General features: G+C 44.6%; 6 protein-coding genes across 13 annotated transcripts; 3 read left to right on the forward strand and 3 right to left on the reverse strand.

The window, feature by feature from the left end:
* Nucleotides 1–359: 359 nt before the first annotated feature.
* Nucleotides 360–8,536, forward strand: LOC129590813 (CD109 antigen-like). Of its 3 annotated transcripts, none has more exons than XM_055486207.1 (14): nt 360–908; nt 1,878–2,171; nt 2,254–2,305; nt 2,378–2,475; nt 2,701–2,797; nt 2,940–3,027; nt 3,097–3,205; nt 3,281–3,568; nt 3,609–4,145; nt 4,231–4,426; nt 4,680–4,841; nt 4,941–5,015; nt 5,204–5,532; nt 5,730–5,844. In XM_055486207.1, the coding sequence occupies exons 2-10, from the start codon at nt 2,058–2,060 to the stop codon at nt 4,408–4,410; spliced, it is 1,563 nt and encodes a 520-aa protein (XP_055342182.1). In that variant the 5' UTR covers nt 360–908; nt 1,878–2,057; the 3' UTR covers nt 4,411–4,426; nt 4,680–4,841; nt 4,941–5,015; nt 5,204–5,532; nt 5,730–5,844. The 3 variants fall into 3 exon arrangements, with proteins under 3 accessions (XP_055342182.1, XP_055342181.1, XP_055342183.1); XM_055486206.1 differs by having other exon boundaries at nt 434–908; nt 2,381–2,475; XM_055486208.1 differs by lacking the exons at nt 360–908; nt 1,878–2,171; nt 2,254–2,305; ... (5 more) ...; nt 3,609–4,145; nt 4,231–4,426 and adding exons at nt 5,925–7,265; nt 7,333–7,655; nt 7,746–7,931; nt 8,060–8,536 and having other exon boundaries at nt 4,681–4,841.
* A 169-nt stretch (nt 8,537–8,705) lies between these two features.
* LOC129590814 (mitogen-activated protein kinase kinase kinase 3-like) lies at nt 8,706–10,788 on the reverse strand. Of its 6 annotated transcripts, none has more exons than XM_055486211.1 (3): nt 10,686–10,788; nt 10,066–10,475; nt 8,706–9,164 (listed from the first exon to the last, which is right to left on the reverse strand). In XM_055486211.1, the coding sequence occupies exons 2-3, from the start codon at nt 10,409–10,411 to the stop codon at nt 8,806–8,808; spliced, it is 705 nt and encodes a 234-aa protein (XP_055342186.1). In that variant the 5' UTR covers nt 10,412–10,475; nt 10,686–10,788; the 3' UTR covers nt 8,706–8,805. The 6 variants fall into 6 exon arrangements, with proteins under 6 accessions (XP_055342186.1, XP_055342184.1, XP_055342185.1 ...); XM_055486209.1 differs by having other exon boundaries at nt 10,066–10,435; nt 10,556–10,756; XM_055486210.1 differs by having other exon boundaries at nt 10,556–10,756.
* Nucleotides 10,789–11,741: 953 nt separating this feature from the next.
* Nucleotides 11,742–16,751, reverse strand: LOC129590763 (G-protein-signaling modulator 2-like). Its single transcript, XM_055486135.1, has 3 exons — nt 16,018–16,751; nt 13,599–14,090; nt 11,742–12,737 (listed from the first exon to the last, which is right to left on the reverse strand). Exons 1-3 carry the CDS (start codon nt 16,610–16,612, stop codon nt 12,115–12,117), a joined length of 1,710 nt encoding a protein of 569 aa, XP_055342110.1. The 5' UTR covers nt 16,613–16,751; the 3' UTR covers nt 11,742–12,114.
* An 822-nt stretch (nt 16,752–17,573) lies between these two features.
* LOC129590758 (N(G),N(G)-dimethylarginine dimethylaminohydrolase 1-like) lies at nt 17,574–21,780 on the forward strand. The gene is made up of 6 exons (XM_055486128.1): nt 17,574–18,112; nt 18,750–18,856; nt 19,610–19,715; nt 20,550–20,743; nt 20,811–20,930; nt 21,337–21,780. The coding sequence occupies exons 1-6, from the start codon at nt 17,860–17,862 to the stop codon at nt 21,478–21,480; spliced, it is 924 nt and encodes a 307-aa protein (XP_055342103.1). The 5' UTR covers nt 17,574–17,859; the 3' UTR covers nt 21,481–21,780.
* Nucleotides 21,781–23,040: 1,260 nt separating this feature from the next.
* Nucleotides 23,041–25,359, forward strand: LOC129590757 (uncharacterized). Its single transcript, XM_055486126.1, has 6 exons — nt 23,041–23,217; nt 23,295–23,352; nt 23,417–23,589; nt 23,672–23,891; nt 23,949–24,214; nt 24,772–25,359. The coding sequence occupies exons 1-6, from the start codon at nt 23,142–23,144 to the stop codon at nt 25,164–25,166; spliced, it is 1,188 nt and encodes a 395-aa protein (XP_055342101.1). The 5' UTR covers nt 23,041–23,141; the 3' UTR covers nt 25,167–25,359.
* On the reverse strand, nt 25,001–27,907 carry LOC129590756 (fatty-acid amide hydrolase 2-like). The gene is made up of 4 exons (XM_055486125.1): nt 26,928–27,907; nt 26,455–26,870; nt 26,193–26,341; nt 25,001–26,039 (listed from the first exon to the last, which is right to left on the reverse strand). The coding sequence occupies exons 1-4, from the start codon at nt 27,789–27,791 to the stop codon at nt 25,870–25,872; spliced, it is 1,599 nt and encodes a 532-aa protein (XP_055342100.1). The 5' UTR covers nt 27,792–27,907; the 3' UTR covers nt 25,001–25,869.
* Between the last annotated feature and the right edge of the window lie 31 nt (nt 27,908–27,938).

A 27,938-nucleotide genomic window follows, 5' to 3' on the forward strand; every position in this document is an offset into this window, starting at 1 on the left:
AAGGGTCTGTTGCTTTTGCGTGTTGCAATATTCGCAATGATTTCTGCGGTTTTCGCAGTTCCGCAAATGGTTGTCCGTTAACAAACAAATACATATCTGAGAAGCGGATACGAGCACGGAGCACATGCAAGGATCTGCCGCTGTTCAGAAACATCGGATAGACATGCATCTTCAATCACCAAAGCTAGAGCAGATTTTTAATGCTTTCCTTGTTACAATAACACCGTAACAGCCCTCGGGCCGATCCTGCTTAGTGCAGTGCCGCATCACGCGTCTTCTTGTACTGTACGGGCACGTGTTACAAAGCGCATATAACAAGAAGCAAGAATAAGCCGTACTCAGAATTCGGTTGGCTAAATTGCGCGTCCGTTAACCTGTACCGGTTTTTGCGACGGTGTAGGTTAGCTTAGCTGCCTATTGCAATCAGCAACAACGGTAGGAGCAGCTTCAAACTTCAAAGCAGGATAGAAACTTTTAAAGCTTTGTTGACCAGTGCACTCCCGGACCAAAGTTTGAGTAATTGCACCATTTGGAGCAGTGGATTAAGGCAGTGCAGTTTTGGGATTTCTGTTCCGGATTTGTTTTCTTTAGCTGACACTAAGCACTGCCGGCTCGTCATTGGGCTATCATTGCTCGCCGGCGCTGCAAATGCGCTGAATTATGTGATTTTCGGCTTGAACACTGTACGATCTAACAGTGTATTTCCGGTGTCCATTTTGGCTGTCAACACTACATCCGATGTGCACGTTCACTTGACAATAACCGGTTACTGTCAGTTTTGGTCACCGTTGAATGTCACGTCCGGCGATCCGTATCGCCGCCCTGGCTGTGATCCCGGGAACAGCAGTTTGTCGTTTGCAACGTCTGCTGTCCTCCACGCCAACGTCCTCACGCGGGTCGAGATAAAAGTGCGTAAGGCGAAAACTACTTCTATAAAATTTACATGAAGATCGCAACATACAAGCCTGTCGACAAATTGAGCATTTGTAAATTCAGCGAGCATTTCAAATTTACTGGCTACGCGTAAATCCACGGCGTGCCGCTCCACACTGCTTAAACACGTAACAAGTGTCTGGGTGGCTGGTGGCACTTCAGATATTTTAATGAGAATAATCGTAAGTACTTTACCTTTTAACCCGCGGGGGGGATAGAGATTTTGGTTGCTTTTTTAATGTTTAAATTTTAACTGTGATGTAGTTTGCCCGCGCTTGCCTTTTTTGTTATTTGATGGCTGTTGCCTATTAATACGGTACAAATCGTAACTGTCTGGCGAAATGTGGCTAAAAACGGTCGCTGCAGTAATGGACAATCTGACTGCCAAGCGCAGTTACGCCGCTTACGCGCTGCGATAACCGCAGTGCAGTGGCCATTATTCAAGCGCCAACTTCGCGCTAATATCGCTCTACCTGTACCTTTACATGCTCAATTTGTCGACAGGATTGCACATGTGCAGATAAGCAGGTTTTGATGCATCTAAGAAAATGCATCGAAATGCGCTTTGACTGGAGCGCAGCTATCAGTTGCTGAATGGTCACACCAGCGGTAGAATTTCGTTGTACAGATATAATGCTAATCTGGGGTGTTAGGGCTCGCACAACATTACTGATTTGCTTTCCATATGTCTGTAGTATATGCAGCAGTGGGCCGGCACAGTGGCACCCTTTTATTAGTTGAATCGAAGGACCTTTGCTGCAATCCGGTCAATAACTAACACAGCAATTTAGAAATTTTGATGTATAACAAGAAGTACTGATTGGTCAACGTATAATATGTATCTTATTCTGCCACACTGTAGGTATTTACGGTTGCACCCAAAGAACATAATAATAGCATCCTTGTAACTGTGGAAATAAAGTAACCGGGCGCTCCTTCCACAGGTAGGTGACTTCTCGAGTCTTGCAACGCCAGTCGTATGGTTAAACGTCGGTGTTTTCGACCCGTCAGACTGGACAAACTCGTTCACGGGTTATGTGACACCAGTGGCGTTAGACAACACAACCACAGGAACGAAGAATGCGCCACCGAATCGCAGTGGCGAACCGCTGTTCCAGATACAAATGGACCAGCCATACTATAAAGCCGAAAATGTGGTGCGATTTCGTGTTTTGACAGTGGAATTTGTGGATGACAAACTACAGCCGCTGTTTATTCCCTTTACCGTTCAAATTTTGGTAGGTTCACGGTTGACTTTAAGCTTGTGTTGTACATGTGCCGGTAACCATACAGCTTACTGACACTTTTTATTGGCCACAGGATACACAGCGCAATGTGGTGAAGGAGTTCATTAATGCCAACAATTCCGAAGGTTAGCATCGAAAAAGTTACAAATGTTTCGCCAGAGCTATGACCTAAAAAACTTTAAGCTGCATTATTACAGTAGCGGGTTATTTTGCTGGAGAGATGCCGCTGTCGTCGGATCCTTTGAACGGCACATGGACGATTCGCGTAGTGAATTCTTCCGTTAATCAAGAAACGGTAAATGTTTTAGCAATGTTAAAGTTCGCTTTAGAAACTTGCCGAATGCAGCAGACTGTAGAGGGATTACGATGCCGAAACAGATCAGCAAAACGCCGGTTTGACTACAGGAAGTTGTTTTCAGTTTACAAATGTTGCTGTAGTAGTTACAAATTTACAGTCGATTCACAGTTTGAGCAGCGATATACAAGTTTACGTAAACAACTCTGATCCTGGCTGTTGTAGATGACCGAGACACATAACTCGTGTTATTATGCCTACAACTGTGCACAGGAGACGAAGTTCGTTCTAGCCAGCAAAGATTTTTCCGTTTTGGAATTCGGTAATTAGTAAAGCATAAATCATAGTACAATTAAGTAATTCGAAAGACATTGCTGTATTTACTGGCTCCATAATGTAAATAGTGGATCCTGTTGTGACGGACTGATTAATTTTATGTTATAAGTTTGTAACCATGATTACAGTGACTCCAAGATTAGATGTCAGAATTGCTACTAACAAAACCTACATCACATCGATTGACAAGGAAATGCAGTTTCAAGTCACGGTGAAGTACGTTCAAAAACCAGTTAAGATTTTTTTCACCGCAACACTGCGTAATATATGATCTCGTGTGTGCAGGTACACAACTGGAGAAGCTGTCAACGGGATCTTTGACATTGCCGCGGTTAATAGATTGCATGGCTACAAAACGACAGATACGACACTATTACGCAAGTCGATATCGACGGTAACGCCGCTACCTTACTGGGTATTAATACTTAACAAAGTAAATCTTTTTGACGTGTTATCGGAATGGTTGCAGAATAACAACGGAACAGTAACTGTTTCTGTTCCATTAAAAGGAGCATTAAACGAGACATTGCCGCATTACTATAACGAGGTGACCATTCAAGCAAATTTTACTGAATCCGCTACCGGTGTCATGAGAAGCGCCACACCGGTGGTCATACCCGTACTTACTGGACCGTATCATGCTAAATTCGAATCAGATACCGATACGTTTATTCCCGGATATCCATACCTACTGAAGGCTTCCATACTCGACAACCACGGACGTCCACCACCTCCCACCGGTCGCAAAGCACACATTATTACATCGGCCAATGTCTCCCATCGGTCGCAAAGCACACATTTCCACATCGGCCAATGTCTCGGCTGGTGTGTGGGAGATTGTTCCACTCCACAGTGATGCGGCCTGCTTGGTGCAACCATTTTGGGGTCTCAACAGTTATAGCTTCACCGGTTGGAGTTGGCAGGCAGCTGTCTTCGGTCGTCAGCGCCAAAATTGGGGTTTCGGCTTTGGAATTAACGCAGAAGGCTTTGGTGGTGGCATCTCGAACAATAATGGCAGAAAGAAGCGCGATCTGGGTCCTTTCGTGCAACACAGTTACAGCGGCTGTCACTATCTCCCGACTATCCTAACAGCCGATGTGGCCGCCGATGGGACACTGAATATCAGCATACCAACGTCAAAATCAGCCGATGTCATGAATATTTTGGTTTCTTACGATTTTCAAACATCACAGAGCAAGACGGTCTTCGCAAAGCAGTCCGTCAGTGGTAGTTTCTTAGATATTTCCCCGGTTTCTGCCGATCTGGTTGCCGGTGCGGTGGCCGAGTTTGCTATTGCCACATCGACGCGGCTGAACGAGCCTGTTCATATCGTGGTAAGTACCTCAGTCATATTTATACGCCACTCGTTCACAGCACTCTGCCCTAGATAAGAAGTCTTTCTCGGTTTTATTTGTGTAGGTATTTTCTAGCTCGAATGCCAGTTTCTTATGGACTGACTCGCTTTCCACGCCTGGGCAACGGTTACTGTCTACGTGCCGCTTGCGGAGGCGATGGGCCCCGCTGGGCGCCTTATTGCGTATTATGTCAGAGAGGACGGGGAAATCGTTGGCAGTATCATACCACTGCGAATTAAAATGACCTTTCATTAGAAAAGGTAGATGAAACTTCTTTCCAACAAATAACAATTCCATTAAACATAGATATCTTCCAAAACGTCCACGTACGTAAGACGCAAAGCATAAGTGTAGGCGTATAAAAAATTTTGAAATAGCCGGACGCACGGTACTTGCTTCCTGGTATCAGAGCAGCATTACTTTTAAAATTAAAAGAGCTACGGCAGTCGGGCTTGTGAAGTCAGGATAACCAAACCGAAGTCCCCGTCGTCACCGTATTATTTCCTTAAACAGGTGACTCTATCTGTAACATCCAAGAACGGTCAATCATCAGCTCAACCTGGCGAAAAGGTTACCGTGAAAGCAAAGACTGCTCCATTTTCCATGGTCGTCTTTTTGGCCAGGGAGGACAGACTGTCGTTGCTTAAGCCAGACAACGATATACCTCCTTCCACTGTAAGCCGCTTCGATATCAATAATGATTATTCTCTATTACCACATTTGACTACGGATTTCTATGGATTCCAATAATCTATTCGTAGTTTTTTTATGCAGACCGGAAAACCAAAAAGAGAATGGAACACAAAGCCGGTCGGCTATCGTCGGGTTTCCATGGCCGATAATTTTAATGTACGCATGTATTTTAGGTATTTGTCTACTGCTGGTATCTGTACAAGTACAGTTAGCTGAAATTTTATGTATTCTTCTTCAACTAAAATTCAAATAGAGGGTTGCTGTTGCATCTGCAAAATTAGGCACTCCCTAAACAATAAAGCAAATAATTATGGAAAAAAGACTGAATTATGTACCCTTTGCAGAAACCAGTTGATTCCAGCAACATGCAATATTTTATTCTGACCAACACCAAAGGTTCCGCGACCGATCCAGATATCGAAAAGTTATTATGGCCGTACCCTGGATACAGCAGCTGTATTTGTCCCAGAGCAGAAATTCGTTACGGGTTTCGCATCAACAATGATCCTAAAGAGTCGTATTGCTCATACTACGGTTAAGACGAGCGAGATAAAAGTTCGGATGCCGATGGAACGGAAGCGACATCGTTCTCCGACGATTCCACAACGCTGCTCCCTACGTCGACGCGAAAGCCGATTCCACAGAGTTTCCTTTTTGAAACTGCTGTGGCAGAGTGAGTGCACATTTTGTCCTCAAAATTAACGTGTTGATCTTGCATTCCGATTATCGTACATAGGGTAACATACCGTACCACTTAAGCGAATTATTCGCACTTCTGTTCTGGAGTTATTTTAATTACGGACACAATTTTAAAATTAAAAATGTTTGAAATATCGTTGTTTGCTTACTTACGCGATGTTGGCTCACTAGCGCAAACGGGGATGTCGTTGTGGAGCGCAGAGTGCCCGATACACTGACAACATGGCATATCTGGGCGTTTAGCTTGAACAAGACTGGCGGATTAAATGCGTCGACACCTGCCAAGGTTGACAGAAAAACTAATAATATTATCAATTTTAACCAGTACCGCCAAACATGATTAAACTGCCTGCTTTGATGTTTCAGCTTAAGGTTTTCCAACCATTACTTGCCTCTCTGGATCTACCGTACAGCGTTATCCACAACGAAAATTTCACCGCCGAAGTCGTCATTTCTAACTTTATGCCGCAGAAGCAAGATGTGGCAGTCAATTTATCCATTCGCAGTCCGGATAACACAATGATGACCTTTACAAAGAGCATCATTTCCAAGCCGAATGATAGGATAACGGCGGCATTTAAGATCATCCCGGAGCAAATTGGTGACTGGGAACTCGCGGTCACAGTTAAATCTGCACTCGCCTCATATCACCTGAACAAAACTTTGCTCGTCAAACCAGGAGGCGTCACGCAGTTCTACAGCCAGCCAATCCTGATCGATCTCAACAAATCCAATACATTTAATACGGTCATCCAGTTACCGATGGATCCAGCTGATAGGGTCACAGGGTCCGAGAAAGTAATAGTTGACGTTGTCGGTGACATTCTCGGCGTCTCCCTCCATAATCTGGATAAACTGATTAGGTTGCCGACTGGAGGCGGCGAGCCGAACATGGCGATAGTAGCGTCCAGCGTTGCAGTGCTCAAATATCTGAGAAATACGAATAAAACATCACATCAAAAGGAGAAGAACTTGGCAAGCAACATTCAGTTGGGTTATCAACAAGCGCTGACGTATCTCCGCAATGATAATTCGAATTTGTTCAGCATGCGGGGACCAACTGACACAAATTCGTCTACATGGTTGACTGCTTATTTCACCAGAGTTTTTGCCGAGACCTCGCAACGGCTTCCCAAAAGCAGCACTAAAGTTATCGAGAAAGCGATTCAGTTCCTCATTGACCAGCAAAACGACGATGGTTCGTTTCGCGAAAGCGGAAAAATTATCGACAGTTACGTCGAAAGCGGTGATTCCAAACAAGTGTTCTTGACAGCATTTACGGTTCTATCGTTTACGGAATATATCAAGACAGGGAAGGCTGGCATCGAGAAGTTGAACGCTTCGCTCCAGAAAGCAGTGGCATATTTGGAATCGCAAGTGGACAGTGCCAAAAGCGACTCGTACGCTTCAGCAATAACAGCGCACGCATTGGCACAAGCTAACAGTTCGAAGAGCTTGGATGCGCTGAACCTGTTGAAAGATTTAACGGTCACCGATGCTTCAACTGTGCACTGGAAGACCCCTGCGTCAGTCGAGGATGAAACGGAAAATGCCGGTTATTTGTACGCCACACACCCCATAGATGTCGAAGCCACCGCGTATGCGTTACTGGCGCACTTGGCCAATGGAAACTGGAACACGTCGCTAAAAATCGCTTCCTGGTTGATTTCAAAACAAAATGCTGAAGGCGGATTCTTTTCGACAGCGGTACGTATAACTGTTTTCGCATTTTATGATATCTACTATGCAAGCTCAACCCCACCGGTTTTTGTAGGATACAGTAGTCGCGATAGAAGCGTTAGCCAAATTTGCCCAGTTCATCACCGATGCCCCAGCGATTCAAATCGATCTCATGGATGGCATTCAAAAGAGGGATGTGACGATCTCGCCGGACACAGCGATGGCCGTTCGTTCCTTGGAATTTGCACAGAAGCCCACGGATATTGCGATTCATGCCAGAGGAAGCGGGATGGCTGTCGCTTACGTAAGCTGGACATGCAACGTACAGTGACCGATAGAGGGCTGGACATTTGACCTCAACGCCACTTTATCCCGTACCGGATCCACCAGAGCTAATCGTCTAAACATTTGCACCAGGTGAGTCGTACTGATGCCGGTTGTAAAACGCATGTGCTTTACAAATTTTTGCCTGGATTATAAATCAAAGTGGAGCGACTTATTCAACAGATATTGGAAAGATGGCACAAGCAGCCTGGCGCTTGTGGAGGTCAGTGCGCTGCCCGGTTACCAGTTTGACGAAGAAGAGATCAAACAGCTTTCGCCAGTTGTTAACCCAGCCAGCCAGCCGCCAGCCAGCTGCGGAAAAGCCAGCTGGACAATAAAGGCAGCCAGCTGAATTTGTATTTTGACGAGGTAAGTTATAAGAATGCTTGTGCGGATGGTTAAAACTTAAAAGTACTCAACCAGGATTAGATGCATATGCCGATAATCGAGATACTTCACGACTTACAGGTATATGATCGGTCTGTTTGTGCTTGTAGATGACTTCGACTGCCATTTGCTTCAATTTGACGATGTACCAGACGTACAAAGTGGAGAATTTGAAAAACCAAAGCATTGTAATTTACGTGATAGACGAACGGTTTTCTATAACGCTTTGTGGAATGGCATTTAAAGCTGACAAGCTACTAATAAAGTACATAGCTTTACCGTTCATATAATTGGTATACGACCCTTTTCTGGATGTGAACAACGATAACAGATGCTTAAAATTTTACATATGTATGTAGAATTATTTAAGGAGACATATTAGTGCAGAATATAACCTCAAAACGACTTGCTGCCGCGATCCCAGAAGACGCATCTGAGTGTTATTGTATCCGCAGATGTCAATAACCAGCACAAAAATTAGCCCAGTGAAAGCTTGAAGTGAATTTAATCACCCATAACGATTCGTGAGCTTAACTGTTAGTGTTCGTGACCATAATCATATCGGACAAGGTAATTTTAAGTAGACGTTCGGCTATGGACTAAAATCTGTACGACTACTCCTCTAATGCGATAAACGGGTCCTGCAATAGCTGAGCTGCCGTTGGTCGATCCGCCGGTACTCGACACAAACATCTCCTAATAAAATCTCCAGCTTCCACTGGAACATCCTTGGGAATTTCGGGAGAACCACCCTTACCCATGAAATACACAATCTGCATCGGCTCCGTTATGACGGTAGGAGGTTGACCGGCATCACGTCGAATAAACTGCGGAGGGCTTCGCGAAAACATTTGGATCACCACACAGCCCACACTCCAGATATCCGTCTTCCTCCCGATCTTCCCTTATGGCCGATAAGCTCGCCGCCCATGATCTCCGGCGACATGAAACCGACGGTGCCGTGATTCGTGGAGACTTCGTTGGAGCGGGTCATGGCCGTCTCCAACTCTTTGTTATCACCGAGGTCGCCGATCTTCAGGATGCACCTAGCGTAGTCGGCAGAGGACAGGACAATGTTGCTGCCTTTGATGTCGCGATGGACGATACGGTTAGCGTGGAGAAAGGCTAAGCCGGCTACGATCTGCTTCGTCCAGCGCGCGGCGTACCTGTTTGCATCGAAATCTGGGTTTTGTACCGCATCGTGCAGTGTCCCACCTGTTTATGTAAGATAGTGTCAACAAGCGTAAAGCTGTTGATGGTTTTGTGGTGGAGTAAGACGCGAAATGTATATCTTGGTTATTACTAAAGGTCAGCGGCATCATCTCGACTGATGACATTTAGTACCTTTAATACTCAAACCACCGTCGCTAATCATATTAGACAGGCTGACCGTTTCCGGTCTTTCCATCTTCATTGTAGACATCCAAACGGCCAACTACTTCACAACTTTCAAGACAGTCAGATTACCAGTTCACCTTACCAGCTTAACAACGGACTCTACGGGAAACATAACAGAGCCGCCTACCTGAGTGATTCACAGCACAAGACAATTATCATAATCCATAGACAAACCATAGGTCAAGAAATCATCGATTACTTTAAAGTGCTAAAACAAGGCTTAACCATCTTCAGCTGGGCTATTGCTCCCTCATAATTGGTTGCTTATTCTGATTCATACTGGAATTACGTAATCACTGGGAATGTACATGTATGGCTGCGCTTATGACCAACAGACATACTACACGTGACAATAGGTATGTACAATTTAAAAACATAAAACGCTACATATAATTTTACTTAAAGGGCAACTACAGGATTTATGCACAAACGAGAGAGTCAAAACACGACACATGTACGTCACGCAAAAACCGGCTTCCTGTGCGAATACAAGAAAACGCTTTTATCATAATTATGACCAATATGGACGTCGGCTTCATCATTTAAATTAATTTTGGTTTGCTTGACTCTCCTTTCTATTATCTTTCCCTTTCTGTTATCTTTCGCGGTCAAACGGAAAGATAATAATATTATAAATGATGAAACAGTTAAAAAACGGCTTTCGAAAACGTGACTGAAAGATCTATATTAAATCGTGCTTTCTGCAACTTTTCGGTACCTTGACAATATTCCGTTAGTATGCAGTAATAATCAACAGGACATTCGCCGGCCATATTGAAGATCTGCATGGAACGTTGTTGCAGTTGCAAATGATGGACCAAGTGTAGATGCTGCAGTTCAAGAATACCTTTGTACTGTTTATTCAGTCGGCTAATTAGGGTGCTCCTCGTTGTAGCACAATCGGGAAGTGCAATCAGCTTGACGACGATGTTACAGGCACCCTCTGGAATATTATCCGTTCTCCTGGCTTTGAAGACGTACCATTTTCTACTGACATGCAGTTTATCAGCTAACTGGAACGGAATAGCAGTATGATCGTCGGCTCGGTTAGCCATAAGGCTCATAAACAAAGAATAGCATCGGCGATTCTGTGGTGAAGTACACAGGGCTGTAACAGTAGTCTTGATTCTGCCAAATGCGAAAAGCAAACAAGAAAAATTTAACTACGTCGAAAAGAAAAATTTAACTACTGTACGTCGCTGACTTACTGAAAGGACAGTAAGCCCTGTAATCCGCATTCACAGTAAGCACTTCGCACTATCTGTATAGTATACAAGTATACATATATTAAGGAATTTCAGCACACTCTGATCATAAGGCAGTCAGAACTGAAAGTACCTATTGTAACAACGGTCTATCTGGCTGCTATGTACAGGTAATAAACACTACTAAGTAGCAGGTGCTGTTGGATGTTGTGGTGGCTGCGGAAAGTGCATTACAGCACGTAATCGGCAACAAGCCTGAGTACGTGAGGATGGAGCTTTGGATGGGAAGTTTATCGCAGTTATAACTGTATGTCAATAATTCTGCTCGTAGTGCAAGAGTTCACCAGAATTCAACAGCAACCTCAGCGTCTTCTGTTTGAATTTTGTTATCTTTGTTGTATGACTTGTATCAGTGTTACTTACGTGCCTGGGCATTTTTATCAGTGACCTCCTGGTACGGCTTTTGTAAGACTTAGCCGCCCATATAACAACAACACCACCACCACCATACATAATTATTGTGATAAGTCAATTCAACAAAGTTCGTGGCAATTTTTTTCATTGACCTTAGCACCATGTGACCGTTGTCGCGATGCTAAAGCCGGACTCTTCGCAATTCCCGTACAAATTCAAGTAAACACTTTAATCCTACTCCGCTGATAACTGATAATATGGATCTGCAAAACAAATAACCAACTGGCGTTTGAAAGATACTGGAGTGTTCCAAAATTGTGTGGCAAGGCCGTTTTACTTTGTATTTTATATAAATATATGATCCCGTTGACATATGTACTTACTGTTCCAAGTACAAGTTGTACAAGTACAAGTTGCACTTTCTATAGTGTACTTACTTTCTATAGAAAGTTCCTGACTGTACTTTTCATATATTGTCAGAAACTAGCAAGGATAAGTGAAATCGTAGCATAGTGGCCGATAGATGCCAACGTATGCCCATTGGCCCAAAACGCAGATACGAATTAGTACTGCTGATGAAAAGTAATTCTGCGATTTAGTGGCTCGTATATTTTTTTGTTATGGAACATACTCCCATATTTTTTGTGTTACATGTATACTATTTTAAAAAGACGAAACAAATTAAGAATAAGTAAGTTAAACATCGAACTGGATGATCAACTTGAGGTAAAAGCGGAAAATAAGAAATAAACGACACATTAACAGTAACTGCAACTTCGTGTATTAATTTAATGAATTTAATAACGCCTTCATTACAGTGCAATTAATAATCGGGTCCGTGCTCTTAACACATACAAATTCTATAAACCAACAAAGATCGTGGAGAAAAAGATCCAGGACATCGACAGCGTACTCGGCAATAAAAAGCATAAAAAATAAAAACACCAATCTACACAAATAGGACTATCCAACAAAATCGATCCCTCAAAAGTACGCTTTGACACCATAACATGGCAGAATACACCAACACGCCTATACAAAAAACAATAAAGATTTCAAAATAAAAGATCAGCATAAAGCGGAGAAAGTGGAGAAAAAATCCCCCATGGAACCAACAAAAAAATTCCCGAAATTCCCAAAAATCGAAGTTATTCCTTCCCGGGCTCGCTGCGCTTGCCCATCTCATCAAAATTCAACGTGGCCCGCTGATCGCCCATCCGTGCGCCCTGCACCCGCATCAGCATATCAAAAAACTGCTCATCCGGCACCGTATCCGTCTCCTCGGCAATACTGACCGATTTGCTGATGGAGGTGTTGCGTTCCCGGGGCACCGGGGTCAGGGGACTGGGGAGATCCGCCCGCTGCTCATCCAGCCGTTTACTCTGCACCCCGGCGATCATATCCATCAGATCCTCGAAGGTCCGCACCTGGGCGTGCGCCGTGCCCGTCTTGGAGCTGCCGTTGCCCATGCGGTGGTGGTTCTCCTTGTTGGCCACGAAGGAGCAGCGCTGATCGTCCAGGCGCTTGCTCTGCGCACGGCAGATCATGTCCAGGAGGTCCTCTTCCTCGGCCGGCGGGACAGCGCCGTTGCTGTGCGGGGGATGGGGAGCGGCGGCGGTGGGTGCGGAGGTGGAGGGTGGTGTCAGTGCCTCTTCCGGGAGGGCCTGGAGGGGGGCTTTGGACAGTTTGGCCATGTCGGGCGACAGGCGCAGGAGGTCCATGTGCTCCATGGAGATGCGACGGATGCGGGCGGCTAAGTCTTCCGGGGAACCTGCAAACGATTACACTGCATCAAGTAAACATTTTCAACAGCGCTTCCACTAATTTTTTATCAATTAAAATTCTCACTTTTGTAAGCGGTTTTTCCAGTGAGTTTCTTATTATTAATGAAATTTTTTAAGCAAAGTGTTAAAAATGAAAAATAAAATCATAATTAAATTTTAAATTAAAATTTTCAGTTAATGAAAATTTCAAGAAGCAATAATAAAAATAATTGAGATCTGTACATATTAAGCACCAGCACCAAGAAAAAACGATCACATCATGTCGCCTTGCGCAACGTAAAGAAAAAAATTATTTTTAGTTAGCACTTTCATGATCATGATCTTACAACAAGCAGTTTTGCCTCTACCGATATTCATCTGCCTATAATTTTGCCTTCATCTGATGAAAATGGTGAACACAGCCTTGCGTTGATGTGACGCTACACTACGATGACCGACAGTACAAGATATATAATTGCCTTAATCAATAATCAGTACTGTACTTTCTTCGACAAATTCCCTACTGTCAAATGAATACTTTAAACACTTTTTTTTTTAATTTTATGATTTATACGGAAGCGGTTAACCACTTAACCTTATCACCATTAACGTAATTTTTAACGTAAAATAAAAAAAAAACGCACGCAGCTTAAATACGACAAAAACCAAGTCCGATCGATAAATATATCCAAACACTAATTAACAAATCAGTCCTGAACTTTAAATCCCCAGCGGGATCAAACCCAGACATGCCGCAATCCTCAAGGGACCACATTCACCGTACACATCGCTTTCAATCACTCTTAACCCTCCGCGATCCCCCCTCCCAGGGGACGTGACCTTTCTCCCTAAATCGGTAATTCCCTTACCTGGCTGCCCATCCATCCGCCCGGTGTACTCCTGGACGTTGGCCTGCGCGAACGCCGCCCCCACCGCATCCCCCAGCTCCTGGGCGATGCGGTAGTGCTCCGTGGCGTAGCGCAGCGCCGCCTCCTTCTTCCCCAGCGCCGCGTACGCCGCCCCCAGCGACCAGCAGGCCCGGCCTTCGCCCACGCGGTCCTGCAGGGCCTGCGCGATGTGGTGGTGTTTCTCGTAGTAGACGATGGCCTTCTCGTGCTGATTGAGGAGGGAGTAGGTGTTGCCCAGGCTGTAGCAGGCCTGGGCTTCCAGGGCGGGGTCACGGGCGTTGTCCACCAGGGAGAGGGATTTGAGGTAATACTGCTCGGCCAGGGCGTACTGCCCCAGGAAGATGTGACAGTTGCCGAGGTTGGTGTAGGCGCGCCGTTCCGCCGGGATGTCGTGGCATTCCCGGGCGAGGACGAGACGTTCTTGATGGTGCATGACGGCTTGCGGGAAATTACCTGCGTGTCCACATCGACAGCAGGTTAACGAAATATATATTTTCTTATTTAATGCGCATTAATATCTCAGATATCTGTACTTTATTCGATCGATTACGGTACCTTTCCAATTCAGCGCTACGGACTTATTCCCACCCACTATTTACTTACAATTAGTATGAGTTGACCATTAAAAATCCATAATTAGCATGCATAGTTCTGTAGTTACAAAATTATAAATGTCACAGTAATTGTTGAAAATTATTTTAATTCAACTACTAATTTTAAAATTTTTTAATTCAACTACTAATTTTAAAATTAATACGATTAATCTGTGATGAAAATACACCTTTTCTCCACTTAAGATGGTATTAAAATAACATTAAGTGCAACACTACACGTGAATGTTGCGAAAGATTTTTAAAACGTGAAGTCAGTTATTAATTATGACGCACTGTCTATGTGACACGAAGACGCGGTCAACAGTTTTCCGGTAAATGCAATACACATGGCCATCTTCTCAAATATTTAAAATCAAATTCAACGGATTTTGCGGTATCTTTTCAAAATAATTACTACCAAATGTAAAGGCTTTTGCGGCATTAAATTTAATGAAGAGCCATAGTTTCCCCCGCTGTTTTATCTTGCTTTTAACACTTCTACAAATTCCTTAAACCAATGCAACAAGAAATCGCTCAAATTTAGAAATCCATGGCTTCTCCCGAAACAATCAATACTTTCAAACCATGCACCACCACATCTGCATACGTAATTTAGCCCACGCAACAGTCCCGCATTTTTCCATCGTGAATCTTTCCTATACAGGTCGCTCGCCACCATCGGCACACTGCAGTCGCAAAGGGAAAACAATGTAATTTTCAGGGAAAAGAAAATTAATTTTCCCGTCTGAAGCACGAGCGCAGTGCGTTGCACCGCACTACGGCAGCCGAGGGGATAAAATTAATCAAGGGAAAATTGTCCTAATCGATACAGCACTTTATGCACCACTGCCTGACAACAGAGTGAACAGCCGGAGCAACGTGTGCAGCAATTAACGGGACTGCTAATGCACAATTTCGCACACCCTGGCGTAGACTTTAACAAGCACTGCGCGCTCGGCCTGTATACAAATTCTCGCTCAATCGATGGGCGATAAAACCGGGGATACATCCGCATCAAACTTCATAAGGACGGACTGCCTTGTACAAGTCATTTGACACTTCCGTGTAAAACACGCGTAATGCAATGTCAGTCTTGTCAGATTCGGGAATTAATCAATATCAAATTACGGCACACAGCGAATAAGAATTTTAAATAATCCGAATATTATTCGCGTCTTGTAGATATAAAAAAATATTACCAATAATTCAATTAAAAATTTAACCGATATTTCAGCGATTAAGGATAAAAATACAGAAATTCGGTTAATTCCGGTGATTATTCCAAACCCAATGACCCGGAACATCACACCCTCTACTTCGAAGCGCCTTATTAAAGAAGACGAAAAAATCAACGATAATTCAATCGTCAAATCAATAGAAATCGCAGTTTTCCTGATTCGCCATTAAACTTCACATCTTCCATCTTTATTTCCAATTTTACCGTTTATTTTACCATTTTATTTTTTTACAAATTATTTGGAACAAGCTTAATTTATCCTGAGTACTGGTATTCCGTTAATACAAAATCTGTAATTTTGCATTTAACAATTTTAACATGATCAACTTCGCCTTAAATTCTGGGATAATTTCGCAACAAATTAAACCCGCGTCACACAATGTAAGCCATTACACAAGAATTATTTTTCCGAAATTTCGAAAATAAATTCTGTAATTGTAATCTCTGGCTGAGTTCGCCCTACGACGAATTTCTGCTTCTTTTGATTTTTTAATTGTACATATAATGCAAATTTTCGCTGAAATAAATAAGCTAAATTCCGCAAACTCACCAAGCAAATACTGAGCACTCCCGAGATTCCCGCACACCCGTCCCTGCGCGGCCAGATCCCCGAAATCCGTGACGAGATTATAGTTCTCCAGATAGTACCCCACCGCCTGATCCAGATGCTCGCGAGCCTCCGGGGGCGCCTCATAGCACTCGCCCCCGCCCCCAATAACCGCCTTGGCCTTGGCTAAATGAATATTTCCCAGATTGTACAGCGCCCGACTCACCGCCACCGGATCATCCCCGGCCGCGCGGTACAACTCCAGCTGGCGCTGCCCACAGGCCACGGCCGCCTCAAACTGCCCCAGACTCTTCAGCGTCATGGCGATATTCCCCGAGGCTTTGGCTTCCCCCCGGGTGTCCTTCATTTCGCTGGCGATGCGCATATCTTTGGTGTGATACTCCAGGGCCTTGTCGTAGTTCTCCAGGTAGAAGTAGGCATTGCCCAGCTGTACGTAGATGGCGGAGAGGACGGAGAGATCCTGGGTGCCAATCTGCAGGGCGGCCTGGAAGGCCTGCACGCCGGAGCGAAAATCCCCCGCGCGACACAGGGATTCGCCTTTCAGCGCCAGGGAAAGACATTCGTCCGGTTCGGTCATGATGCGGGGAAAATTGTGGGAGAGGAATGATGCGGGAGAAAGATGCTGAGAAAGAGGGAAATACTGGAAGCCTTACATTGGAGGATGATGGATTTTTATACGTGTGACAAGCAGGACGGTAATGAACGCAGAATCAAACAGCTGCCTTCGCTGCCATTTAAAATTTTAATGGTAATCGCGCGCGCGCCAACTGAGACAGTGTGAAATGGAAGTTTGCCACTGGCAGTGATGTACGGAAACCAAGCGCTACGCGAGTGTTTCTCTGTAACACACCACTTGTCTGACTCTAACAACCGGGAGCGTTGAATTTAAGCCACAATTACAGAGCTTTCTTGCTCTTTTTAGCACTAAGGAGACGCACTGGCATATTTCCCTGTACGTTGTGGCTTTTTATTTACCGCGTGAGACAAGGATTTAGCAGCGCCTAACAGCGTTTTGACATCGCAAGTCACGCTAGCCGCACACTGGCCGGATTATCCCTTTTTCAATCCCCCCGTTTCCGGTTGGCTGCCACATAATTCTGACACGGCAGAAAGCAGTGAAGCGAAGAGGGATTTGCATGGAAAGCAGTGCGTGCGAACCGATCCACCGGAGTGTTGCACAGGAACAACTTGCTCACTTTTGTGCAGCTCGACATTCCCAGAGGCCATCACGTTCCCTAACCTTTCGCAAACTTGTGCTGCTTCCATCATATGACGGTGGAAAAATGTGATAGATTGCTTGTTCCTTTCATCCGACTGGTCAGGCATGGGGGATAAAATTTTATCCCGGCTGTGGCCCATAATCACATCCGGCGGGGATCATTAGGCAAATCGATCAACTTTATCGTGCAAGGCAGCGCACGGTGCCAATGGAATTGGAAATACGTAGTGGAATTGACCGCGAGTGGTCGTCCCACCACAACAACCACCGTCTGCCTGCTCGTGAAAAACTGCAAATATTTGCATGTAAAAATCTTTTTATCGCCGTTTCATTCCAAAGTCCGTCATATTTTTATCGTTTTCACTCGCAAGCGGACGGCCAGCGCTCTTATCACCCTTCATACGGCATCCTTGATTGTATTTTCTCACACACGGCTGGAATCAAAAATCTTTCTGCTTCATTTCCTGGCCAGCAATGCGTAACAGATCGCGGTTGTTGAAATAAATAGAAAATTCCCTGATTTTCTTGCGCAATCCGTCCATAAATTCCCTCCATTTTTTGTGCCTGTTTTCTGGGGAATTTTCATGTTTGATTAATTGGCGAATATGTCGGGGAGTATTTCGGAGGAGACGTACGCCCGCGGCCTCGGCGGGCAGGGACGGTCGGGCTCCCTGAGTCAGGCGGGGGGTCGCATGTTCCACTACACGGACGCCATTGTCTGCGGTGTGCCTGACAGTTTCATCCGCGGTCAGACGTCGCTGTCGCTGGCCACCCCGGTGGATGTGCGTAAAGCTCGCGATCAGCACCGTGTGTACGTGGATGTACTGCGGAAATTGGGGATGGATGTGTGGGAATTAGGTGAGGGGAGTGGCAAGCACGAGCCGTCATGGCGTGACTGTCTTTTTGTTCTGGCATTTTTGTCATTTTATTCATTTTCATGTGTGTGTGTGACTGTTTTTCACATGCGACTCCGGAGAGCGTAATTTTTCGTTTTTCAAAAAATTATTCGATTCAAAGAAATTTTTCTAAAAGGTGTACGGTTGCATAACTTGCATTAAATTACGTTATATAATTTTATAATGTACTCTTAATAAATTTATGCCAGTTTTTAGTTGATCGAGAAAATCAGTTTTTTGTTGAAGAAAAATGTTTTAGAATGTGCTGAATTTCTAAACATTGGAAAGAGAATTTCTAAACATTGAAAGTTAAAATGTTAATTAATTAATTTTAGTTTTCATCCAATTAGTGCGTGATTAACTGATCTGTGGAATTTTCGTGCTTGAAATTCAGGTGCATTATAAAACGTTGTTTTGGAATTTAAAATTCTGTTCTTAATTCTGTTTTCAGCAGGAAAAATTTGGTACGGAACACCTTGCGGTGTACCCAGTTTATCTTAATTTAAAAAAATAAATTTGCTGCAAGAAGTCCGTAATAATTGTGGAATTTATTAATTAGTACGACCTAATATTGGAATTTATTAATTGTTTTCTTGTAGACCCGGATGAAGCCCTTCCCGACAGTCCGTTCGTGGAGGACACGGCGGTGATTATCGGTCCGACAGCGTTAGTGTGCCGTCCGGGTGTGGCCAGCCGTGAATCTGAGGTACTGTTTGTCTATCTTTTCATATTGCACAAAAGAGAACACAATGCTCTCGCATCGGACGACGCCGATTAGTCATTGCGAATATTAATTTACTAATAGTGACACACTTCCGAGGAGTGGCAGGCATTATTAAAATGATATTAAGGCGGGTAGTGCCATTTCTTAAACTTCCACACTATGTTTTCGAATTTTCTGGGGACGTTTAATGGTCCGAAATTCTTGAATATTATTCTTATTTTGCTTTCCAAAAATTTGTATGACCTTAAAATCGGAAAAGAAGTAGCGCCAGATCAGAAACAGATAAAAAATAACAAGTTATTAAAAAGTTATTCTAGCAAACTGGTTGTGCAATATCTTAGTTTTAATTAACGGTGGAATTGCTGTCTTGCGGTGGGGTTGCACTAGAAGCCGCAGTTCTACATTGTTGGGCGAATTATCGGAGTTTTTTACGACATGAATGTTTTACGTAATGCGTTTATGGAGTACCCTGTATACGGGAAAATGATATTTTTCAGTTTCTTATACACTTGTAAAAAATGCAGTGATTCGTCTGGCAAAAGTTCACTGTAAAAATAAAGTAGATAATTTCTGTAACAGCTAGAAACGGTTTTTTAATAATTTATAATACTATTTTAAATTCGGTGGCGGCTGGAGCAGCCGACTCCGACTGAGCGAGAAGCGGCGACTGCGGTGAAAGTATTGATCCTTTAATCGGATTTTACTTAATGCGAAGTCGGGATTTTTCTGCTGCAGGTGAAAGTGGTCAAATCCATCCTGATGAAAGAATTCCCCGACATTGAGCTGGTGGAGATGAAGAATGAACGGGCGCGGTTGGACGGCGGCGATGTGCTATTCACCGGTAACGAACATTTACCAACAAACACCGTTTTCATGATATTTATTTTTCCATAAATTGTAATATCTTGTGTGACGCGCTGACAATGGCAGTATGTGTGTTGGCTGCTTTCCGGTCGGCATTGGTGGTCGGTGTTGCGTGGCTGGTTCTTCGCGGCCGCGGCTTAATGGGTGTTTAGTGTAAGCAATTGTAAAGTCTTGTATGAACAAATATGGCGCTGGATATTCCACTCCGCTGGTTCCGCTCTCGCGCGCGCGGCGCAACAGATTAGCGCGCTGCTTTGTTGACACAGCAGTGTTGAGGAGAGATAGCGGCGATGAATGTACCGTGGAAAATGAATACCGTTTTGTCATCTGCAGCGCAACACTGGCTTCTATAGAAAATGATGTTTCACCAGTCGGTTGATTTTTGTAATGTGTGGGTAATTGCCTGAACTAACTTATCCATTATTGCTGGATGATTTTTTTACGATATGTAGTTTTTTTTTTATTATCTCACTCAATTTGTGATGATGGACTTGTACGGCAAATTGTTAAAAGTTTTAATTTTTTACAGAATGGACTATTATTTACAGTATTAATTAGTTTTAATTAGATTTAATTAACTACTCTGTACACGCTTTTTTTGGCATGGCTTTTTTCGATGGTTTTGAATTTGGCAGAACCTAATGCAAGAGCAACTGCATTCCCTTTCTAGGAAACTTGTAAATTACCGGCTAAATCAACGGATATTTCGAGGCTTCATTGTTTATCGTGATGCAGTATTGCTGTTTCCCTGTTGTTGTTGTTTTATTTTACCATTTTTCACTGTTTTATTTATAAATTGGTGGTGCTCTAGGTCGGGAGATCTTTGTGGGCATTTCCAAGCGGACAAACGAACTGGGCGCCCAGGAAGTGGCCCGCGCCTTCCCGGATTATCCCTGTTTGGGGGTGCGCGTGGAGAATGCGCTGCACCTGAAGACGCTGGTCACCCTGGCCGGGCCGCGCACCCTGGTCGCCGGCGACAGTCCCAGTGCACGCAAAATGGTCCAGGTACACATTTTACATGCGTCCATTTTTCTTTGTTGATAGGTGTTAATTTTTGGAACGTTTCCGATAGAAAATTGAGAGCGATGCGATCTACCGCTACGACATCATCCATGTGACGGACGATCTGGCCAACACGGTGTACGCCAACGGCACACTGGTGCACAAAGCCGGATATCCCAATGCCGCTAAGGTAAAAAAATGTTCTTTCTTCCGTAAATTGTTTTACAGTTGACTACCATAAACCAAAAACATTAAAAAAATTACATAAACATTTAAACAAATTGAAAGATGATTGTCATAAAATTCCAGCAAGATGTAGTTATTTGTACTACTCGTACCTTCAGAAAACTTTAAAAATGATCAAAAAATTATCGTAGTACAACGAGCTAAAAATTAATTTTAAAAAATTGGAAATATTGATAACGTAGTTCTTGTGTGGCACGGTTATTTACTCTGTCTTTGGAAAACTTTGGAAATGCTCACAGTAATTTATTTAAAACCAGACATTAAAAATTATATACAGAATAATATAAAAAATGTAAAGAGAAACGAAATAAATAGAACAAAAATAAAAAAAACTTGGCTTATCCCGCTAGATTCTGACGGAGAAGTTGCGATGCCCGAAAGTCAGCGTGGATTTGAGTGAGTTCGCCAAGCTGGAAGGCCACCTGACCTGCTGCAGTCTGCTGTTGTCGCGCACCGCATCCCTTGGCGGCAAAGCGCGGACCTTCCAGCGCTAAGAGTATTTTTGTATCCAGTTTACACGGGAAAACCTTTCCAGCCATCCTACCTAATCAAGTTCCAGTCGGGTGTGTGGATAGTGAAGTGTGGCAGCCGGGAATTGATGGGTCTCGAATAAGCGCCTTTGGTGTGTGTTCAGCCTTTTTATGAAGTGCTTTTATTCTTTTATTTTCTTTTTAACTTTGTATAACGAAAAATCCGCCCAACGATGGTGCCTTATGTTTGTAATGCGGCCTTCGGTGTCAGTTCGGGTGTATAAGCATTCCCTTCTCGCACTTCCATAAGTATGGATCAAAGGATTTGTTGTTGTCTCTTCCTGTACAATTTATAAGCGTGTGTTTTTGTGGAATTTGTAGTCATTTTGTGGATTGGCAACACTTGTTGAATTTGTTTCACGGCAAACATATTTTTGAGGGAATAATAAAAGCCGGTAAATAATCATAAATCTAATACTGAAACCGTGATTAGGATTTTATTAAATTAAATTAGGACCAAGTCAAATGTGATTGTAACGGCCTGTGCTTAGAGCGAGTAGAGTTCTTCAAGAACCTGTAGGACTTTCTCGATCCACTTTCTCGATGTAAATATAAACGAATAAACGTAAACGTGGCAGAAGCGGCTACGGTACAACCATTAGCATTGCATGGCTTTCGTAGAACAGTGGCGGTGACCAGTACCCCGGCGGTTGCTCTGTTATTTCGGCGGGCCGTTATACAAGATCAAATAACCTAAAAAATTAAATTATTTACACTTTTTTAATTTTAAAAACAACAGTATCGTACTTACCGCTCACATGAAAATTTTTAACGCGCTAATACACCTGTATACTTTAAGTATCTAGGAAAAAACTGAAGCGTTTTGCAAAATTTGTGTATACAAACTGCAAAACTTAACACATAAGTTGTATGTATGTATAACACATAAGTTTGTTTGTATTTTGTCATCCTGATTACAGCAAGTCGAAAATAAACCTTATTGTGATGTGGTTTAAAAATAAAATCCCGTCGACCCTGTCCGTCCGTGACGCAACGCCCGGCACACGTAAAACAATAGAACATCGTATTGTTCACTGCTAATAAGTAATCCAATAATATTACATTGGTCTTTTTACAAAATCCTAATTCCTTTTCCCTTTTCCATCCTAATTATTTTCTTTGACGATATTGACATGTTATCCCCCTTTTTTGCCACCACTGCAGGTTATCGTAGCTGTCACCAGTGTTTTTACATTATTTTATTTCGGTAGTGTCTTCGTTAGGTTGGTTGAGATCTCGCAGCGGTCGACCTCTGCACGTTTGTATTGCCGTAACCTTTGTGTACTGCTTACCTGGCGCCAGGGCTGTGCATCTCCTACGCAGCCGCACTTTATCATTTCATAGTATCGTCCAGGTCAAGGTTAGTGTTGAAATAATTTAATCGGTAACCGGAGAGACAACAGTATGCTCAAAGGAATTCCTGTATGGAAGCGGATACATGCGATAGCGTTATCGGAAATTACGACACTGCACCAGGTAGCCGCTATTATATAAGACGTGCATCTCTGCGTCAGATATGACGCCCCATAGGAAACGTTTTGCAAACTGCAGTTGACGGCCCTCTGGATCAAACTGGTTTTGGTGTATGTATATTGAACGACGCCGAGTGTAGCAGCAAGTAGAAAATGTTGACTGTGCTCTGCTTTATAACTTTCGCGGTGTTGGTTGTATCGGGACAGGAGCATTCCGGAGTTTTGCGAAGTTAGTGAGCACGAGTTTTCCGCCATCATCATATCGGTTTACTATTCACAGTAACTGTAACGTTAGACTTTTTACAGGAGCACTGCATGATGCTGCACTGCAGAAGCTAAACCAATCGGCGATCCGCAACACAAAGTACGACGTTCTTCAGTTATTGGCGTATTGAACAAATTTCAGAATGTTAACTTTGTTGTTGTAGTTGGGTAACACTGGGCAGCTGCGATATGGGTACGGTTGTTCAGCCAGCTGATGAATCTGGGCATGGCTTGGCCATCACAGCGTGCTCAAATCCATCAACTATCGGCTACTGGTACCGCGCTGACCCGTATTACAAGTACCTGTTCGATATCGTACAGTCACCGTTTGATACCGGTAGGCTTGACACTTTGACTACTGCAGAGTATGTGCACTAATTGAAGATCATGTTGTTTTACGTAAGTACTTTGTCCGATAGACGGCATCGCTGCGGTTTCTCAGTGTACCCAAAACCAAATTTCCACTGTACTGCTCCCGGTATCAGTAACACCCTTAAACAGCTTCACCGTGTGGCCCAAAGCCTGCTCGGTTTATCGACTAACGTTCCGGTACACGATGGCTGATCATCCCACATTTTCCAGCACTCCCCACGACGAGTTTAACCTTAAAGTTTTCATTGAAGATTTCCCACTGGACAAGTAAGTTAGCGATGTTCGCTTCTTAACGCGCATTTAATGATGCAACTGCATTTAAAGGGCACCGCCGCCGCGTCCCACCGGCCCAGGTGGACAGGGTAACGGAGGCAATGGTGTAGGAGTTCCGGTGGCTCCGGGATCGTTGAAGTTAATTTGGGGAACACAAGCCGATTATAGCAGTTTCACACCGGGAAGTTGGAAGTCAGTTGAGGTCGTTTTTGGACGCAGTTTCCAGCCGTTTAACGTTGGGTTGCACGCTTTCCACGACAATGAGTGTCAGGCGCCCGTTAGAGCGATTGCTGTGGATGACATCAAAATCGAGCAGAGTAAGTGATGCTGTAGAGAACTCTACTTAAATAAATTTCCCTCGTCTCGTCTGCTCGAAAGCAGCCTTCTTGCCGGTTGTGCGCTTTGTACGCAATCCCATACTATTAAGCTTATGGAACTAAATTTGAAAACGATGGTACTACTCTGTATTTAGGACAATATTCTCATTCCTCCACAAATTATTGCTTAAAGTGCAAATATGTATAAAAACGAGCGAGAGCAGTGCGACATACTCGTATAAGGTGAAAAACTGGTTTTCTGAAATTCTGAGTGAAGGTTGAAAAAATGGTTTTATCGTGTAACAAAGTGGGCGTCCGCTTTACCGCCGAAACTTTGGCTAACGGTCTTGTCTTCTGTTCTGACGGTTTGACAGAGAAACAGTACTGAATGTCGCAGCTGTTTTCTGGCTTTGAATTATGGTGTGGCGCGTATGCAGTACTGTGTACTCGTTCTTCGTAATCCAGCTTCTACGAAATAGCAGCTAATGCCGACTACATCTACAAAATTATTATTTACTAGAATTACATGGAATAAGATTATTATCTGCGTTTTTTAGCTACCATGATCAACGAAGCCACAGGATTTGGATGGGCACTGACGATGGTTATCAATACATTGTCCGTGTCGCAGCAGTTTCAGAACCTTCTGTTTCACGATCCAGTCGTGCAATGTCTCGGCGATAATCCCGGCGTGGAAACCATGGTCTGCTTAATGCAGACTGACACTGCGCTGGAGTTTTACGAATCGCAGTCAGTGCAGCAGTGTGTGGACGCTCAGGGCGGAATGCAGCACTACATCCAAACTGCAGCTTGGATTGGACATGCGCTGAATACGGCCGCAGCGCTGGGCGCTACTACCGCTATCGAACAAGCGATCCTCGATGAAATGGGGCAGGTTGTGGGGCAGCAAATCGTTTTGTGGCTGCATGGCCGTCCGGAATTCGGGACATAAAACGACAGAAGTCGTGCAACGAATGCAGATGACTGGGAAATGTTTTGATCATAGCAAACGAGATGTTAAAGTTTGTGCTCTTTGGTTTGTGCTTTTCTACCTTCGTGCATATGAAATGAATTTCTCCGCATGACAACATTTCGGCTATTACTAACAAAAAGCGAACTTTCTGTAGAAATGTAGAGTTTACAGACAGGATCAGAAACCGTTTCTATAAACAGGATCGATGCATATTAAAGGCAGCAGTGAATGCCAAAGCAAAATTAAAGCCGGCATTCGGTAATAACAAACTCGCCCCGTGGGCTTGTGCTCCGTGCAAGACAGAAAAAAATAACGATAGAACCTTTTAGCTAGATAGTCTAAAATTCAGGTCACGACATGAAATTACTCGGTCCTGAAAAAAACTGCTCAGTTGCTTAACAGCCAGCAATCATATATAGCGGCAGACCGGCAACCGGTTGTGAGATCTTAGGATATGTGTACTGTAGGTATGATATGGAATTGGATTCGTATCGTAGGACTGTAATGTGTATCGCAACTGAGCAGAGAACCGACTGAATGTATTGGCAAGAACCGTAACCAGAGAACAGAAGAAGCACAGGAAGTTGCTAGGACGAAGGACAGCGAACAGAAATACAGAAAGTACAGGAAGGTCAAGAAACACACGAATCCACATACATCGCACCGCTCATGTTGCTCCAATTTAAGTCGGCTCTCGCCAGCCGCCGAACGTCTTCTCCAGCTCACAGGCCACCGCCAGCGTGAGATGATCGTTGTAGTGACTGCTGATGATCTGAATGCCGTACGGCAGTCCCAACCCGTCCCGGCCCATCGGCACATGGGTCACCGGCAGACCCAGGGCATTGAAGAGGGCTGCACAGCAAACAATTTCAATAATTGTTTCAGAGTAGTGAAAATTTTAATTAAGTATCCAAACAGCACTATAAGAATTTTGTTTTGGTAGTCGGTTCTGTGTATCGACAGTGCCTTATACACGTAGCTAGTAAATACTTCGAACACACTTACTTGTGTAGATAGTGTTGAGGTGCATCGCTTTAGGCTGGTTCTGGTAGGGCGCCGTGCGAGGATGCGTGGGCATAATAAGAATGCCGTCGTTGCCTAGAATGTCCACGATCTCCTTTTCCAAGTCATCGCGCACTTTGCTCCAGTGCTTCCTACAATCATTTCCGGCTTAAACGCTCACAATCGCTAAGTGCTTCTTAGTAGTGTGCGTCGCACTTAATTGTGCACGCTAATAGATAAAGTATACATCAATTCCGATAAATACCGGTTCTGGTCAGTGGGTGTGGCTTGTTCCATAGCGGCCAGAAGGATAGCTGGCAGCGTGTGTTCCGAGCGGCCGCGGATCCATCGGAAAAATTCCGCACGCGGCTGCAACTTCCCGACTCCATTCAGCATGTCCGCCGAGAAGGAATGGTTGGGATCATGAATAACTTCGGCCGTCCAAAATTCGGCGGTGTAGCAAAAGGCTTCCAATCGGTCCTTAATCTGCGATTCCGGGATGATTTTGGCGCGGTGCTTGGTTGCCAAGTGGTTGACGGCCTTCCGCACCGCTCCCTTAATGTAACTACGCACCGGCGTGACGAAGGGGTGCTCGATCTGCAGGATGTAGTGCAGGCGCAATTTTGACAGATCCACCATAGTGTCCAAGGATAACGTCTTGGCTTCCGGTCCCAATACAACCTGGAATTCGTACCGTTTATTCATTACTGCAGGTTGGCTATGAACAATACAACGTACTTTATAGAACGGTTGAAGGTCCTCCGCGTACCGACACAACGGGCCGACGGTGTTGAATCGCGCCGTGTTCTCACTGCTTTCCGGAAACATCCCCGTCAGCGGCGTCAACGCCCGCGTGGGTTTGTGGCCGAAGACCCCACAGAAGAAGGATGGAATGCGGATACTCCCGCCAATATCCGACCCGATCCCGCACGGTGACCCCGCGGCGGCGATAATGGCGCCCTCTCCACCGGACGACCCGCCCACCGAACGGTTAACGCCATACGGGTTTCGGGTCCGTCCGTACACTTTGTTGTCTGTCTCCCACCACATGCAGATCTCGCAGATATTTGTCAATGCGAGAACGATGGCCCCGGCACTGCGCAACCGGTGCACCGCCTCCGCATCAGCCTCCGCCACCACGTGTTTTCGGGCCACCGCCCCCGCGGTCTGCGGCATACCCTGTACCTGCAGGCACTCTTTGACAGTGATAGGGACGCCAAGAAGGGGTTTGCGAGCCTCCGAGAACTCCCCGTCGTCCAAGTTCTCGAAGCCGGTGTCGCGCAGACGTCGGTCCAGCTCCCGGGCGTCCGCACGCGCCGCCTCGAAGCGCTCGGCGACGACTGCGTTGATGGCGGGGTTGACATCCCGGATGCGCTGGATGTAGGCTTCCACCACGTCGGCGCTGGTTAGCTCGCCGGCACGGATACGCCGCACCAGGGCGGTGGCGCTCTGGCGGAGGAGATCAGAGCGGATGGGTGGCAGGCGTTGTGTCGAGCCGAAAATACGGTTATAAACGCCGAACAGGAAGTCGGAGACTATGTCCATGTATAGCCGCAGCAGGCACACTAACCAGTCCTTCCAGGACCAGATTTTCCCTCCCATTCTTGTGGAGTTCCTTGGAAGTTGCAACTATGTTGTATCGTAAAGAAGAATGTGTTGAATGTGACAAACACTGGCTGTGCAGTAAAAAGGCAAAAGTTGTTGACAAGGTTGCAGTTTTTATCAGTTGCGGAAACAGCCGAATGGAAG

This window comes from Paramacrobiotus metropolitanus, unplaced genomic scaffold (assembly GCF_019649055.1).
Source record: "Paramacrobiotus metropolitanus isolate TYO unplaced genomic scaffold, Prichtersi_v1.0 Parri_scaffold0000042, whole genome shotgun sequence".
In the NCBI taxonomy this organism is placed as follows: Eukaryota; Metazoa; Tardigrada; class Eutardigrada; order Parachela; family Macrobiotidae; genus Paramacrobiotus; species Paramacrobiotus metropolitanus.

What these genes read in the sequence shown, in the direction of transcription:
- LOC129590813 (XM_055486207.1), top strand. Translation starts at nt 2,058, where the DNA reads ATGGACCAGCCATACTATAAAGCCGAAAATGTGGTGCGATTTCGTGTT. An exon ending in CTTCCGTTAATCAAGAAACG is followed by an intron (nt 2,476 to 2,700) that starts GTAAATGTTTTA and finishes TGGCTGTTGTAG; the next exon opens with ATGACCGAGACACATAACTC. An exon ending in TTTTTCCGTTTTGGAATTCG is followed by an intron (nt 2,798 to 2,939) that starts GTAATTAGTAAA and finishes CCATGATTACAG; the next exon opens with TGACTCCAAGATTAGATGTC.
- LOC129590814 (XM_055486209.1), bottom strand. Translation starts at nt 10,585, where the DNA reads ATGCGGATTACAGGGCTTACTGTCCTTTCA. An exon ending in CAGGGCTTACTGTCCTTTCA is followed by an intron (nt 10,436 to 10,555) that starts GTAAGTCAGCGA and finishes ACTTCACCACAG; the next exon opens with AATCGCCGATGCTATTCTTT. An exon ending in ACTAACGGAATATTGTCAAG is followed by an intron (nt 9,165 to 10,065) that starts GTACCGAAAAGT and finishes TTACATAAACAG; the next exon opens with GTGGGACACTGCACGATGCG.
- LOC129590763 (XM_055486135.1), bottom strand. Translation starts at nt 16,612, where the DNA reads ATGACCGAACCGGACGAATGTCTTTCCCTGGCGCTGAAAGGCGAATCC. An exon ending in GAGTGCTCAGTATTTGCTTG is followed by an intron (nt 14,091 to 16,017) that starts GTGAGTTTGCGG and finishes GTGGACACGCAG; the next exon opens with GTAATTTCCCGCAAGCCGTC. An exon ending in GCGGATGGATGGGCAGCCAG is followed by an intron (nt 12,738 to 13,598) that starts GTAAGGGAATTA and finishes AATCGTTTGCAG; the next exon opens with GTTCCCCGGAAGACTTAGCC.
- LOC129590758 (XM_055486128.1), top strand. Translation starts at nt 17,860, where the DNA reads ATGTCGGGGAGTATTTCGGAGGAGACGTACGCCCGCGGCCTCGGCGGG. An exon ending in GATGGATGTGTGGGAATTAG is followed by an intron (nt 18,113 to 18,749) that starts GTGAGGGGAGTG and finishes GTTTTCTTGTAG; the next exon opens with ACCCGGATGAAGCCCTTCCC. An exon ending in GATATCCCAATGCCGCTAAG is followed by an intron (nt 20,931 to 21,336) that starts GTAAAAAAATGT and finishes TTATCCCGCTAG; the next exon opens with ATTCTGACGGAGAAGTTGCG.
- LOC129590757 (XM_055486126.1), top strand. Translation starts at nt 23,142, where the DNA reads ATGTTGACTGTGCTCTGCTTTATAACTTTCGCGGTGTTGGTTGTATCG. An exon ending in TCGGCGATCCGCAACACAAA is followed by an intron (nt 23,353 to 23,416) that starts GTACGACGTTCT and finishes TTGTTGTTGTAG; the next exon opens with TTGGGTAACACTGGGCAGCT. An exon ending in GAAGATTTCCCACTGGACAA is followed by an intron (nt 23,892 to 23,948) that starts GTAAGTTAGCGA and finishes CTGCATTTAAAG; the next exon opens with GGCACCGCCGCCGCGTCCCA.
- LOC129590756 (XM_055486125.1), bottom strand. Translation starts at nt 27,791, where the DNA reads ATGGGAGGGAAAATCTGGTCCTGGAAGGACTGGTTAGTGTGCCTGCTG. An exon ending in ACACCCACTGACCAGAACCG is followed by an intron (nt 26,342 to 26,454) that starts GTATTTATCGGA and finishes AAATGATTGTAG; the next exon opens with GAAGCACTGGAGCAAAGTGC. An exon ending in CCTCAACACTATCTACACAA is followed by an intron (nt 26,040 to 26,192) that starts GTAAGTGTGTTC and finishes TTTGCTGTGCAG; the next exon opens with CCCTCTTCAATGCCCTGGGT.